The sequence below is a fragment of the Branchiostoma lanceolatum genome, chromosome 5 (assembly GCF_035083965.1).
Source record: "Branchiostoma lanceolatum isolate klBraLanc5 chromosome 5, klBraLanc5.hap2, whole genome shotgun sequence".
Classification (NCBI taxonomy): Eukaryota; Metazoa; Chordata; class Leptocardii; order Amphioxiformes; family Branchiostomatidae; genus Branchiostoma; species Branchiostoma lanceolatum.
This window is the reverse complement of record NC_089726.1, coordinates 4377696-4392159: the sequence shown is the minus strand read 5'-3', so window position 1 is coordinate 4392159 and position 14464 is coordinate 4377696. Positions and strand designations below refer to the sequence as shown.

Sequence of the window (14464 nt, the reverse complement as noted above, 5' to 3'; positions counted from 1 at the left end):
GCGCGTTAAAGAAAACAAAAACTGTGAAAACTGTAAAAGAAAAACTGCTGGTATACTATCTCCCAGTTCCAGAGGACCTTGCCGCAGTTATCTATCACAAGCAGTTCTCGACATGTAGAACCAGTTCTCTCCAGTAAAGACGCCAGGACAGCTACAAGCTCGTCATACCAGCAAAAATACAGCAATACAGACAAACGAAACCAAAACAAACGCCACGAAAAAAGTCAGGTGCAGGTTCATATCTATTTGAAAAAGCTTTTCCACATGGCATACAATCTGCAGCAAGCTAAAGGTATATACTCGAATAGTCTACAATTACTTGAATAAGCTGGGGTGACTTTTGTGTTTTCTTTGTAGTGTGTATGTTATCTCCATGTGCTCTTGAAGGAATAACTAGTCTTACTAATTGTATGATTGTTATCATAGTGAATTATGTAACCACTGACAAGTAGTTGATCGATGGTACACTACTACTTATCAACTTTCTTTATAATATATTTGCACTACAATGTAAACGATGCAAACATAATTTAAATGTATTGATAGCAAATAGATCTACTTTGAATATGTCGTCAAGTTCGTTTGCGCTGACAGTAAATGGTGTGTGAATTCTTTCAAAGTTATTCTTTCTACCTTGCTTCCTTTCTGTGACCTTGCATGGGGTAAATGAGTGGTCGAGTGATTGTCTAAAGTGACGCATTTATTTGATGTTAGGTGGTTGATTCTCGTGCTTTATTCGGCTGCCTTTCCCAAAGGCACAACGTCAACGGGACAAATCAGGGAACCGCGGATTCGAACCCGGTACCTCTGGGTTCTGGGGCCAAACAACCTGCCACTGCTCCACAGCGACGCCACTAACTCCTAACAGATATTTTTCAATTGATCGCTTTTCGTGCAATATAATCAGCAAAACAAGAAAATGCATTAGAAAAAAATGGCAATATGAAAACAGCACGCTAAAATATCGTATGAAAAAAGAACAACATCAAATGGATTTAAACAAAGGCATTTATTGTAATTTAATACTCCGAAACGCTACAACATCAAATTTAAGACGAATTCACAGCACAATTATTAAAAAACACAATTTTTGAATGAACAAATAAAAAGAGTTGTAGAACTGCGCCGTTTCTTTTAAATGGTCGCCACCAAGTCACGGATGGAACTTTGACATTTCAAATGTGTGACAGAACGTGACTAAACAGATCAGACGACACTTCAGACAGAAGCGATCACCCGACGAAGCGGTTACTGCAAGCTACGTGTGAGATCACCAACGTTGTCGTCTATTTTGCCTCAAAGGTGGGAATATTCTGATTGATCCACTCACACCGTTATCGTTCTTCTCGTTATCGTTACGGGAGGTGCCGCATAGCCGTACCTTGTTGGTGGACAGGTGTACCCCTTGCTGACAAGAAGCAGATGCACGCGTAAAGCAAGGTGCGTATATCTGTGACAGGTTTTCTATTGTTTTGGCTGCATGCATCACAGCTGTATGATCTTTAGTAATGAAGAATTAAAATGACATTCGCGGCACTACCCTTTTCGCTTTCAATTTTAATCAGTTTCACACACAAGTAAGGAAGAGACGTAGCTATGCATTAGCGGACTCTGTAGTAGTCGGAATGTGGTACAAGCTCCCTGCATGCCATTGAGTGCCCGAGCTGTTTTCTTTTTCATTAAGTTTTTGTCCTGAGCATACATGCAGCCAATATCGAGGAAAACCTGTCACAGATAAACGTATCCTGCTTTACATGTGCCATCTCTAGTCATGCTAGCGCTATTTTTGTGACGGAGGTGTTCGAAATAGACCAGGGGGTTCTATATGTTCGATATGGTTTTCGACAGGATCGGTCTATTACAGCCATTTGTTTATCATTCCGGCAAATTAAACGTTGTACCCTTGGGAAATGCGCTTTACACGACCTTCATTGACGGTGGAGTGACGTCCACCGAGCCTCTTCGGCTAATCTGTCAGAATGTGTGCTATATTAAACACACTACGTATTCGGTGCGCCAATGTGCCAACATCTGCGCATTAGCCACAATTTTGTTTTGTCCGTCTGTTATGCCAGCGAAACATACGTCAGGGGACGCTGACCTTACCTTACCCCATCCACAACAGTCACCAGGTGGAAGATTAGATCTTCGCTATGTTTTGCCTCAGGGCACTGCACATTCACTACATCTAGCTACCTTCAGTTGGGAGACAATGTGGCCCAGTCTTTGTCCAAAAAAGTCTTAAGTCGTTAGCGATTAGCCTGGATATAGTTGTTGACAACTTAATACGACTATAGCCCCTCTCTCCATACACACACCACCATTCCTAAATCTATAAGTAGATGACCCCTCTCGGGTCATTGCGCCTAGGGGAGGGCAGGTCGTGCCTAGCCTAGTGCGACCGGTTGTGGTGGTAACGCTAGTTCGCTTACATCCTTAGCCTCCATAGCAGGCTCTCTGGGGCCTGTTTTGGAGCTTATAATACACTTTTGCTGATGACTTCTTTTTGTAGGGGCCACGCGGTTACGGACTGGCGGCACAAACGACCCAGTACAAAAAGAAGTCATCAGCAAAAGTGTATCATACCCCCCTCCCCCAAAAAGCCTCAGAGAGCCTGCCATGGAGGCTTATATCTTTTGCTTAATCTATATCCATTACTTTTAAAAACAGCTTATTGAGGGAATATGCTTAATGCAACATCCATAATATCGCCAGAATTGGAAATTTGAGAGACCCACTTGTTCAGAACAAAAGCTTTGATAACAGGTACCCTACATTCAAAACCTTCCCTTCCTGACCTCCGCACAGGAGGATTTGAACTATAGCGCTTCTCGCTAGTATATCAGATAAATCAACAATAACGACAACTAAATCTCACATCAACACAATTATTCGTCGTTGTTGTTGTTGTTGATTTATCTGATATTCTAGCGAAGAGCGCTGAAGTTTTTTTTGACCCGCACTGATCTAGACTCGCATTCATGTCACATTTATTTGGGTGAAATAAAAAAAGAACCTTGAACAAGAACTCTTACTTTATTGCCTTTTCTGAAAACAACTGTTACAGCATCTGTTATATGTACTCATGAGAGAGGCTAATTACTTGCTATTGCTTTGGGTGTGTCTGTGTGTGTGTCTTTCTGTCTGTCTGTTTTTCCTAATTTTTGTAGTATAACTTAAGAACCTCTTGACGTATCATGACGATATTTGAAATGTGGGTAAGTGTTGGGAAGACAAAGGCCATTGACGATTTTGGGCCCCCTGATTTGTGACGTTGGTACTGCAGCAGAACTTAAAATATTCCATGGAGGTACGAAGTATCCTAACTCTCGTTATGTGTTGTTACAGCCGATCCCAAAAGGAAGAGAGAAGATGCCGGATACCGAAGAAGACAGACTCAAGCAGACCTTAAGGAATCTGAAGGCGAAGACCGCTGTGTTGGAGGTCCCACAGGCTGATCGGGATAAGATGACCAGTAAAGCCATGGAGATGATGAACACGTTTGATGACAGCACGAGAAAGCTGACCTGGGGACCGGTCAAGACTTCGGACCCGGGATGTCGGAAGGTTGTTGGCGAAATCAAGGAAAACCCAACTGAATATGGTATTTTCGAAATAGAATTTTCAGTTCTCTTACCCCTATGTATACAGTATTCTATTCAGTTATTTGTTGGCATATTCATTCATTGCTTTATCGTTTAATATATTGCTTCATTCATTGCTTCATTCATTCATTGTTTCATTGCCTCATTCATTCGTTGATTCATTCATTCATACATACATGGCTATGGCTTAATTTGGGTTATAATAGTGTCATGAACCAACAAATGAATGAATAAACAATTGAGATTATATTCGCAAATAAGTCCCGTTTCAGTGTCCCTGAAAACACCTAACGAAAAATACAGATTTTGCTTGATAATATTTCAAAGTCATCGTAAGCTGTGCCATCCGTTTTTGCTCTCCTACACAGAGCTCGTGATGCAAGAGTTCAACGACCACCTGGTAAACGCCGGAATGAACCTGAGCCATCCAACATGCTTTGGTTTGATCCCCACCGGCGGAGGAACATACCCCGCAGCCCTGGGCGCCTTCATTCCGGCGACCCTCGCTTCATACTCAGGTGCGCATCCTACCTTATATACACATATCACATACACGAACGTTGCGACATACCTTTTTAGTTAGGTTAAGGAATGCGTACGTGGAAAGACCATGTTGATTCGATTATATGGATGCCATCCTCTGAGAACCCCAAAACTGATGCGAGAGGATGAAAAAAGTTGAGCAAAAAAAGTTGCCTTCATCATTATGACCAGGATGTGGTTGAATAAAGGACCAAACACACAGAGTATGGTATACCGACCAATAGATTCTTCAATTTTGTTCTTTCACATCTTCTTTGACTTTGAAATATCCGTCCTCCGGTAATCTATCGCATATATTTTCTCATTTTACAGCTAGTTTGTGTGATTTCATCTTCGAAAATTTTGTCTTTTGGAAAGGGATAAAAAAATTATGCGCGCCTAGGTGTCATCTATATTATCGAATCAACATGGCCTAATTTGAAAATAAAGCTCTGGGCGTAACAATATTCCAACATTGAATACTGATATGAAAAAGGAATTTAAAGTGCCCATTTCCAAACAGGATTCCCGAGGAAGGTCACGACCATTGTTGAGATGGAGAACAAGCTGATCGAATGGGTGGCCGGTCTGTTCGGCTACCCCGCAGGGCATGCTGGGAACATCACATCAGGAGCTTCTCTCTCCAGCCTCACCGCGCTAGCCGTCGCACGGGACAGCATGGGGCTGAAGGCCGCGGACTTTCACAGGTGAAGGTTCGGTTCTTATAATAGAATAAAATAGTGTTTTCCTACTCAAAGAATTAACTCACTCACTTCATCAAAGAATCTCTCGGTCTTCTTCAGCTATCTGACCCAGAGAGAAGGGCGATTGCAGGCGATCGCAGGCCGGTTATTCTTCAGGTTACGCAATCTATCATACTATAACAACTGTCTCTATGACTTTAATGATCTTGGTTAATGAGGAATAACTGCAACAATTGCACAGCTTAAAAAACTATTTAAACCTGTAATGACTAGTGTTTTTCTCCTTAGATGTGTGGTCTACTGTAGCGAGTTCACCCATTACTCGGTACTGAGGGGACTCCGAGCCGTTGGGTTGCGGGAGGCCGTCCTGAGGACAGTTCCGCTGGACCAGCTGTTCAAGATGACAACAACGGCTCTTGAAAAGCAGATCAAAGAAGATAAGGAAGTTAGACCTTTTTTTAATGCTGGATGATTTTTGCACACACGGTGGTTAAATTCAAGCTTCGAAACTTCTATGTCCAGTCGAATTCGAACCCTTTTCGACGATGTTCCATCTGACGTAATTCGATCCGAACGCGTTTTCTATCTGGGGTCACCTGCGGTCATTGAAAGTTTCTACTGTAAACCCTTGCTGTTGGGACCTTTTTTTCCGCGTTAGGAGGGAAAAAATACATTTTTACAAATATTAACCGTTTTCTGGACAGTATATTAGTATATCAATTCTTGTACTTTGTTGTGAACATTTAACATGTAACGAAGCTACGGGCGTCAATGTTTGTGTCCTCGATATAATCGAAGGATTGTCCACGACAGTGTCAGTTGTAATTACCACCTCCCCCTATATCACGGTGCGGCATGGCATATGCCTTCAAACATCGTTTAAGACTGTCTCAAGGAAACCCCTACCTTACCTAGTTGATGTCTCAAAATGACTGTAATGAGTTTGCCGAGAAAATCTATAAAGAAAACAGCCATTCAACGAAAATACGACAGCATTAAAAGTATGTAAACCTGCAAATTTTGTTTCATTACGAAAAGATTTCCCCGTCCCTACTATTTTTTTTTTTCAAATGTTTTACCGTTTTCTTCTTGCAACCGAATACTTTGCCGAACGCGCATAGCAACGGGAAATAATACCCTAGTAACTGACCAACGTGACATGTACTTAAGGAAATCCCTATCCTGTGTGGTTGAAATGAATAAATCAGGCAACAGTTGTACATGTTCTTCATCATCTTCTGTTAAAAAAGGACAAATGTGAATTCTGAAATGCATTCTTAATAGTATAAGGGATCTATGCGTCAAACAGAAATTGTCTACTCTTATATGCGTCAGTTCGGATAAGCTATATGATAATATTAATTGAAACCTACTGCCAATTCCCTACCCAGGCCGGTTTGGTGCCCTTCCTGGTCGTGGCAACCGTGGGCACCACCCTGACCGGAACTGTGGATCCTGTGGACGACATCGCTGATGTGTGTGAACGTCACCAGCTCTGGCTCCACGTTGATGCCGCCTATGGAGGGTTTTTCGCTCTCTGTGACGAAATGAAACCGCTGTTTGCTGGCGTGGAGCGTAGCGATTCCATTTTGGTTAATCCCCACAAAGGTGCGTATGTATGGCAACGAATGTTTTCATATCTCACGTGAAATGTTAATGGAATCAATGAGCATCTTGATCTTTACTTCGCTAATGTCTCAGAGGCCACCATTTTCCTTCCTATTTTCTCCACGTTTTCAGACGAAAAAACAACAACTCCAAGCTATCCTCTTAACATTACAAAGCCCACATATTACAGAAAAAGTGGGATCATTAATATTCGTCTTCCGCTGTCTCGGAAAAAGAGGCCGAACCCAATAAGTTTGAACTTGGCGTTAGTAGTTAAGGCTAGAGTAGTTATATGTTATATTGTTCATCATTGTCTGTCCGTCCACTCCGTGTTATATTTACATGAACATGTACCCGCGATTAGCCTACGGGCAGGAATTTGCAATAAACTTTCTATATTCATAAACGTGATATGGACTTATGTAAGATGTAAGTTTAGGACCTGGTCAAATTCGTCGTCCGACGGTCACACGATCATCATACGGTCTCAAACGGAGGGCATTTTGGGGAGTCATGCTCTGAAAGTCAGCCTCTGTGCGAAATCCAGCTCTCTTGATTTTGAACGTAGTTTGGAGAGGCCTTTCATAAATCCCTATCGGCCGTTGGTTTGATCACAGCACACTTGAGATTCTACGACAATAGTGCGACGGCCTACTACCTATCCGACTGCGCCGTAAGCAGTCTCATGCTACGATCAGAAATGCCCTTCTGTTTTCAAATTGATGCATCCTACCATCCTCTTTCGTCTAGGGCTGTTCACGCCCGTTGGTGTCAGTGTTATGGTGGTGAAAGATGGGAAGAAGCTCCAGCAGTGCTGTTCCATGGAGCAGACACCCAGCTGCTTCACGGAATGTCAGCTGTTTTCGGATGAACACCTGTCTCCATCCGAGCTCTCCTTTGAGATTTCCCGGCCTTTCAGGTGAAAACATCGTTAACACTCTCATACCACTAGGGCGGCGCTCTTTCTGCGACCTCAAATTGGTCAGCTAGAGCGCGCAGAGTGCGCTGAGAGAGGGGCTAACGTCGCCCTGTGAGCGCGGACGTAGCGCGCAGAGAGCGCCATGGTCGCCAAGGGCACCATCACCTCGGCGACTGTTTTGAACCAGTTCAAGGCAGTCGCCCTGGGAGCGCCGAAGATGGCGATCCAACAATGAACGCAGAGAGAGCGCCAAGAGCGCGCGCCGTGAGTCCCGTAAGAGCTCGCAGCGAGTGCAGTAAGCTCCAAAAGACTAAGAGCACCCAAGGGCACGGTGGGGTCAAAGGGTCGCAGCGAGTGTTCTACGAGGGTTCCATGATCTCATCTGGGGTGGAGGCTGATAAAATGCATTAAATTGTTGAACTTGCATCAGGCTATTGCACCGGTCAAAGGTACGACATTGCAAAATGTAATGAAAGCTCATCTGTGTTGGTAGTAATCATAATACAATGCTAAACTTTCTTCCAAAACTAAGGTATTGACGGATCGAATTTTCGACGACCACTATCGCCTTCTTCAGGATCAATGATGACCAATCACTGCCGAACGTAAACTCGCGAGAGTTACGGACACGTGACTTTATTGAAACGTGTCATTGCGGATACGTGACGTCAGCAATTCTCGGGGCGCCGAAGGACAAAACCCCAAGAGAAGAGAAGTGCGGCGTAGTGTACCACATTCCGTGTCAGGGAACCACTAGACAAGGGACTTGCGAAGAATTCTACATCGGTGAGACAGAACGCTCATTGAGAACTAGATTCCTTGAACACAAACGCCCCAGCTCGCATTCGTCTGAAGTCTCTCAACACATCCACATTGAATCTCCGGGCTATACCGTCTCGCTGGACAAAGTCAGAATACTGGACACTGACCAGGACTTCTTTATGAGAGGTATAAAGGAGGCCATATACATCAGGGCACTCCAGCCGTCACTCAACAGAGACAGTGGGCGTTATAAACTTCCTGGCACGTTTGACCAATTGCTGACGTCACGTATCCCCAATGACACGTGTCAATAAAGTCAAGTGTCCGTAACTCTCGCGAGTTTACGTTCGGCAGTGATTGGTCATCATTGATCCTGAAGAAGGCAACAGTGGTCGTCGAAAATTCGATCCGTCAATACCTTAGTGTTGGAAGAAAGTTTAGCATTGTATTATTGCAACATGTATCTTTTTGTCTTCTTCTTCACAGAGGTGCCCAGATGTGGCTTCCACTGAACGTGTTTGGTGTTGGAGTTTTCCGTGCGGCCCTGAAAGAGAAACTTCTACTGGCACGTTACTTCTACGGGAAACTGAAAGGTAAAATTAAGTGACAGTTCCTTCAATTTTCAGTATTTCTCAGGCATTTTGTGCCAATAATGTCACTCAAATGCTCAATATTGTCTTTTTGCAATAGTCATAATTCATTATCAGGCATTTTAACACCGATGGAATTAGATTACATTATAAGATACCGCGCAATGTTGGTTGAATTTGATCTACATTTGATAATGATAAACAATGACGATCCCTCTAGATAATGGTTTTGTTAGAATAAATTGATACCAATGCATCATGTTTTTAGCAGCACAGGTATCTAAGCTATTCCTGCTAAGTAGCATTACTTCGTTCGAAACTTGTCACGCCTTATAACCTTAAAGCTACTCTTGAAATGAACTAAACATATTCCTATGTAAGCCTTTTTTTTCGAATCACAGCTATGAGGCTATTGTTTTGGAATCATCCGCAAGGTTTTAGCTGTGAAGATAGTTTTGTTAACAAATTAGTATATTACGCATAACGGAATGGGATTCAGATTCTTCTTTTTTTTAATGATGCTTTGGCTCCTCGCCAATAAAGAAGAATTGCATGTCTTCTCCATACAGAAACTGGTGACTTCGAGCTGCCACTGGAGCCGGAACTGTCCGTGGTCGTGTTCCGTGCTACAGCGCCGCCTGGCGTCGACATCAACGACTTCAACCAACAGCTTATGGAGGGTCTGAATTCCGACGGGAAGATCTTCATGACGCCCGCCGTGCTGGCCAATCAGTTCTACCTGCGCGTCTGTGTCCTGGCCTTCAGGACCCACGTTGAGCATCTTGATCTTTGCTTCTCTGTGATCCAAGAGAAGCGTTTGCGTCTGAGGGAGTCACTTCGCTCTGAAGCCTAAACTTTGCAGTAAAATGTAATTGCATGATCCTAAATCAAAGTTGAACTGCAAATTGCCAACACAAAAATTGGACCAAATTGTTAACTCTGGATCAAAGTTGAACTGCAAATTGCCAACACAAAAATTGGACCAAATTTTCAACTCCGGATCGAGGTTTAACTGTAACGTTACTTGCCAACACAAAAATTGGACCAAATTGTTAACTCTGGATCAAGGTTGAGTTGCAATTGCCAACACAAAAATTGGACTTAGCCAAATTGTTGACTGATAAGCTCCAGTCTTTGTAAAGAAATGAGCAATCCACTTCTTATAGTTAGGCAAGTAGAACACGTGACTCGGAAAGTAGCTGTATACGTAGTTGATCATAAATTGAAGAGAGTCTATGGTGCCACCAGTCTCTATTGGGGGATGGTCGTAGAGCTCACAGTAGTTGTTTCATGATATAGCGTTTTAAAATACGCCTGGTTGGCCGAACTGTGCTGATTACCAGTTTAGCCATGATGTTTCTTGAAAAGGTGTGGTTTCGTGTCTACTCTAATTATATTTAACAATTAATGGGAGCAAAACTGACAAATTTCCAGGATTAATGTGCGTTAAGACAGCAAACCAAGATAGTGTAATGTTATGAGCAGAAATAGCATGATTAATGATATAAGAAAAGGATAACATTATATAGCTTTGTTAACCATGGTATTTTAACCAAACGTAGGTCTTTTGAAATCTAGTGCAAATTCACCACAAATGTTTGTGAATACATTAGAAATAGACTTCATGGTACGACATCAGATGGCCGTAATTAGATTGATAAAAAAGGTAATTTCAATCAAAATTACAGTAAATAGGCTCTAACAACAACTCTGAAGCGAAATAGATTCGGAGTTGATTATATACAAAAGCTGGGTAAGACAATGTTGTGTATGTTGGTGTATGCATAAGTGCCCTGAGAAGTATTGTTTTTAATACGAGGGCAAAGGTGGTCCAAGTATGTATTATTGTTTTTTTTTTTTTGTCTTTCCGTATCTAAAACTCGTTTGTTTGTCCGTCAGTGCGACTAACATATATTCAAAAACATGTATTCCCTCAATAACAATGATTTTATAGAGCTGCTCTTTAATTATGTTTTAAAGTGATATTGATGGTGTATAATGATTGCTATACATTCTTAAGATGTTCTTTTAACCTCTAGCACTGCAGACCTAATCTTGTAATGAAATTATTGATTTGTGTACATGGATTTGTAACCTTTTGGTGATTTATTAAGGGAATAAGAATGTACACAACAGTACTAAGGAAAAGGGTTGTTCTATTTAATTCACAGTGAAAAACTGTCGTAAAAAAAGAGAATTCAGCGGACTCGAAGTACCACTTAGCATGTGCAGGTTTGTGCACGTAAAATTGGAGTGGTACAAGTAATTTCAGACCAGACTTGCACCAGTGCAAGTTGCTTTACCCACTGTTACCACTAGTTGAAAAAGCTCACACACTCTTTCACTATGATGATCGTAATTTCAATCGAAGGATAGAACTTGATACTCAGCGGAACAGAAGAAATTATTTTGATACTCAACTCACACTCGCCGTGTGGAAAATGTATTAGTCATTAAAGTGTAAATTAAAAAAGTAATATTGAACATTAATGTGACATACAAGCCATATGCTTCGTCACCGGGATATCATATCATACCTAGGTTACATTTTTTGCACATATGTCAGCAACTTAAGTTTACTAACCGAAATGATTCATAAGCAGCCTCCTATAAGACCGTAAACGACTTGTCTACGATCATGTAAGGTTCGTCATGAGTGCACATGAACAAAAATAGTTTACGGGCTGTTCATTTGCACTTTCGGCCGTGAGGCCTATGTGGCCCCGTGGGGTACCCTTCGGCTACCGAGCTATTTGGGGGCACGGCCGGGCCCCGGGATAAAATCAACCTGGGACCCGGTAACAACTAGATACCGTAAGCTAATAGTGAAAACACGGAAAGTTATACCCTCCACCACCACCCCGTATTTGGCAGTCTACAGGGATAATAGTTGTTTCGGGGCCCGGCCGGGGCTAGACCCCCAATGACACTGCTGCGAATGTGATCGAAGAGTTACCTACAAACGCCAGAGCTAGATGAGACTGGTCACGAACGCCAATCCAGTAATGAGATGTAATTACCTGACTAATTATAGTCCGAAGCCTGAACGAATCGCCATAAAGACCCCCAGTTTCTGTTATAGTTTTGTGTGACCTAACTAGAAGACGCCTGCCTGTAGATGTCACTCTATCCTAAAAAAGTTACAGGATCCAATGACCATATGGGATAATGCCGAATAGAACATCGTTAAAAGTTTGAAAGCTAAGAATTATGCTTCCGGTGGTTCTGGTAACCTTCTGTATAGAATGTAGGTCATGGTTGGCAAGCAGTTAGGGTTACACGAAAACGCAAGGATGCATGCACGAAGATCTTCGATAGCAACATTTGTGTACCCTGTTGTTTTCAAGTAACATTTGTTTTCTGGAGGTTAACATTTGTTAACAAACGCCATACTATTCATAGCAAATTGATATACTTGAAAACACGAGCAGCTGTTAAGTTTGATCGCATGTCCAGTTGCTCTGACATATAGTATAGTAACAGTATTCCTGACCAAGAAAACAAAAACATTCCCTTGTCCGCACATGTGGAACACGTAATATTTGCACCTTACGATATCCTACAAGCTGAGTGAAGTTATATTGAAAAATCATTTATCAGGAACTCATGATAGTCTAAGAAAGAAGGCATACATTCAAGTAGAAAGCACACGCTTTGCCATCCATCCCTGGCACTGAATGTTAAATCGTGTTTCTTGCTTCCTGTGGTTCTTAGTGGTGGCGGACCTTGTCCTATGAGTGGACCGCGTCCTTGAAATTGAATTCGGACACTGTCCACCACACCATTATTGTGTCGAGGTCACTGGTAACTGTAAACATAGGATTACAGGCCGCTGAGGTCAACGAACGAGCAATAGGTTGCCTGCAATATCCATCCATGATATTGGTTAGTACTTTTCTATCTTCTAAACATTTATAAGAATGGACATTCTTCTTGTCGCAACAGCCTTGGTGAGTAAACAGTAAACGCACCTAGTCAATTCATTCAGTCGAAGATGTTAAGAAAAGTGTTTCTTGCTTCCTGTGGTTTCGGGGGGGGGGGAGGACCTTGTACTAAAAGCGGACCGCGTCCTTGAAACCTTGAATTCAGACACTGTCCGCCACACCATTAGTATGTCGAGGTCACTGGTCACTGGTAAGTGTTAACATAAAATGACAGGCCGCTAAGGTCAACGAACTAGCAATAGGTTGCCTGCACTGTGCATGCATGATATTGGTTTGTACTTTTCCATCTTTTAAGCGCTTGATCAACATGGATATTCTTCGCACTGCAACAGTCGTGGTAAGTAATCTCATCTTGTCAAATAATTCAGCCGAAGACTACACGAGTTGAGGTTACAGCATGTAGTAGGTTCATTTATCTTGTCACATTGAAAAGCTGTCCCTGTACAGTTCTTAGATGCAATACTGGACCATGGGAAGAATGTTTGGATCTCACCGCCTGGCACTGATCAGTTAATGACGGACACCATGCGACGAACTTTGCCGCAGATTTTGAGGCGTTGTGTAATCGTAGATTAATAATCAAGGAGATTACTAGTACTGTACTCGATCTACGTTGATTATCTTCGCCGGAAAGTTTATGTTTTCATTTACACCATGGTGGGACTGGGTCTGTATGTATGTCGAGAAACTGTGAATAGATATTCATGATTTTTAATAGGTGAGTAGCGGCTGTGATAATGGAGGTCAAGTTCAAAAATAGTTCACCTCGCGTTCTCCTACAGCACTGCAGCTGGCAACTACTGTGTATGTATGTATGTGTGTTTGTTTGTTTTTGTTAGTTTGTTTGTTTGTTTGTATGTAGACAACATTACTCGAGAAGCTGTTGATGGATGTGCATGATATTTAGTGAATGGGTAGGGGTCTCAAAGAGGAAGGTCAAATTCGATAATGGGGTCAAGTTTTCTTGAAGTGCCAGGTTCATAATTCTTGAGAAGTAGATAGCTCTTGAGGCTGGAAATGAGTGGTGTTTGAGCCCCCTAGCAGCTTGTTTGTAACTGAAAGTGGTGTTTTTGTTGTTAGCTTTGGAAGGGAATAACTCCCGTCATAACGGGTCGTCATGATCTTGGGCATGTAGATAGCTTGGGTGATGCTTTACATAAATATATACTGATTATGCAAACCAGGAGCTAATTTACTTAATAAATGAGGAAATTTTGATATCCAGGTTTGATATCTCGTGTTCTGGACAAGCTACGGTCACGGTTTTTGGTTGGAAGACAGCTCTCATGGTCGGAAAAAAATGACATAAGCTTAGGCCCTCTATAGCTAGCAGCTTTTATTAGAACTGCAGGGGGTGTTTCAGTTTGAAACTTCAAAGTAGGATAAATCAAGAAGGGATTAATGAATTTCAATGATTTTTGACCATCAGGTACCTCTGATGAAGATCAATATATTGATATGTTGATTATGCAAATTAGGAATTGATTTGCATAGCACCTTGTTCATGCTATCTTATACGACTTTCACCCGTGTGTTACACGGTACTATTTGGGGGATAACTAAATATTCTGCATAAAAATTTTGCTAAGTAGCAGGAGTGTGACCTAGTTAAAGCTAGCCATCACCATGCATTTTAACACTTTACAAAAATATTTCATTAAGGTATGATGTCGCCGACCTCTAATTTTACGTATTGTATTTTTACATGGAAATAACACACAAGTTTACCAAAATTGTAGTGGTTGAAAGAACATAATTCAGTTCGTCTCGTAGCTGTAGGGATACTACATGTAGTATCGGTACGTATCCT

General features: G+C 42.0%; 1 protein-coding gene across 1 annotated transcript; it reads left to right on the top strand.

Annotated features, from left to right (window-relative positions):
• The first annotated feature begins 3372 nt into the window (after nucleotides 1-3372).
• On the top strand, nucleotides 3373-9745 carry LOC136434839 (aromatic-L-amino-acid decarboxylase-like). The gene is made up of 8 exons (XM_066427912.1): nucleotides 3373-3604; nucleotides 3974-4123; nucleotides 4651-4834; nucleotides 5120-5276; nucleotides 6223-6439; nucleotides 7190-7358; nucleotides 8607-8713; nucleotides 9280-9745. The coding sequence occupies exons 1-8, from the start codon at nucleotides 3373-3375 to the stop codon at nucleotides 9561-9563; spliced, it is 1500 nt and encodes a 499-aa protein (XP_066284009.1). The 3' UTR covers nucleotides 9564-9745.
• The last annotated feature ends 4719 nt before the right edge of the window (nucleotides 9746-14464 follow it).

Bases quoted from the DNA above. Each gene is read 5' to 3' on its own strand.
- LOC136434839 (XM_066427912.1), top strand. From the start codon at position 3,373: ATGCCGGATACCGAAGAAGACAGACTCAAGCAGACCTTAAGGAATCTG. The intron at 6,440-7,189 runs GTGCGTATGTAT...TCTTTCGTCTAG, and splicing joins TTTGGTTAATCCCCACAAAG to GGCTGTTCACGCCCGTTGGT. The intron at 8,714-9,279 runs GTAAAATTAAGT...TTCTCCATACAG, and splicing joins CTTCTACGGGAAACTGAAAG to AAACTGGTGACTTCGAGCTG.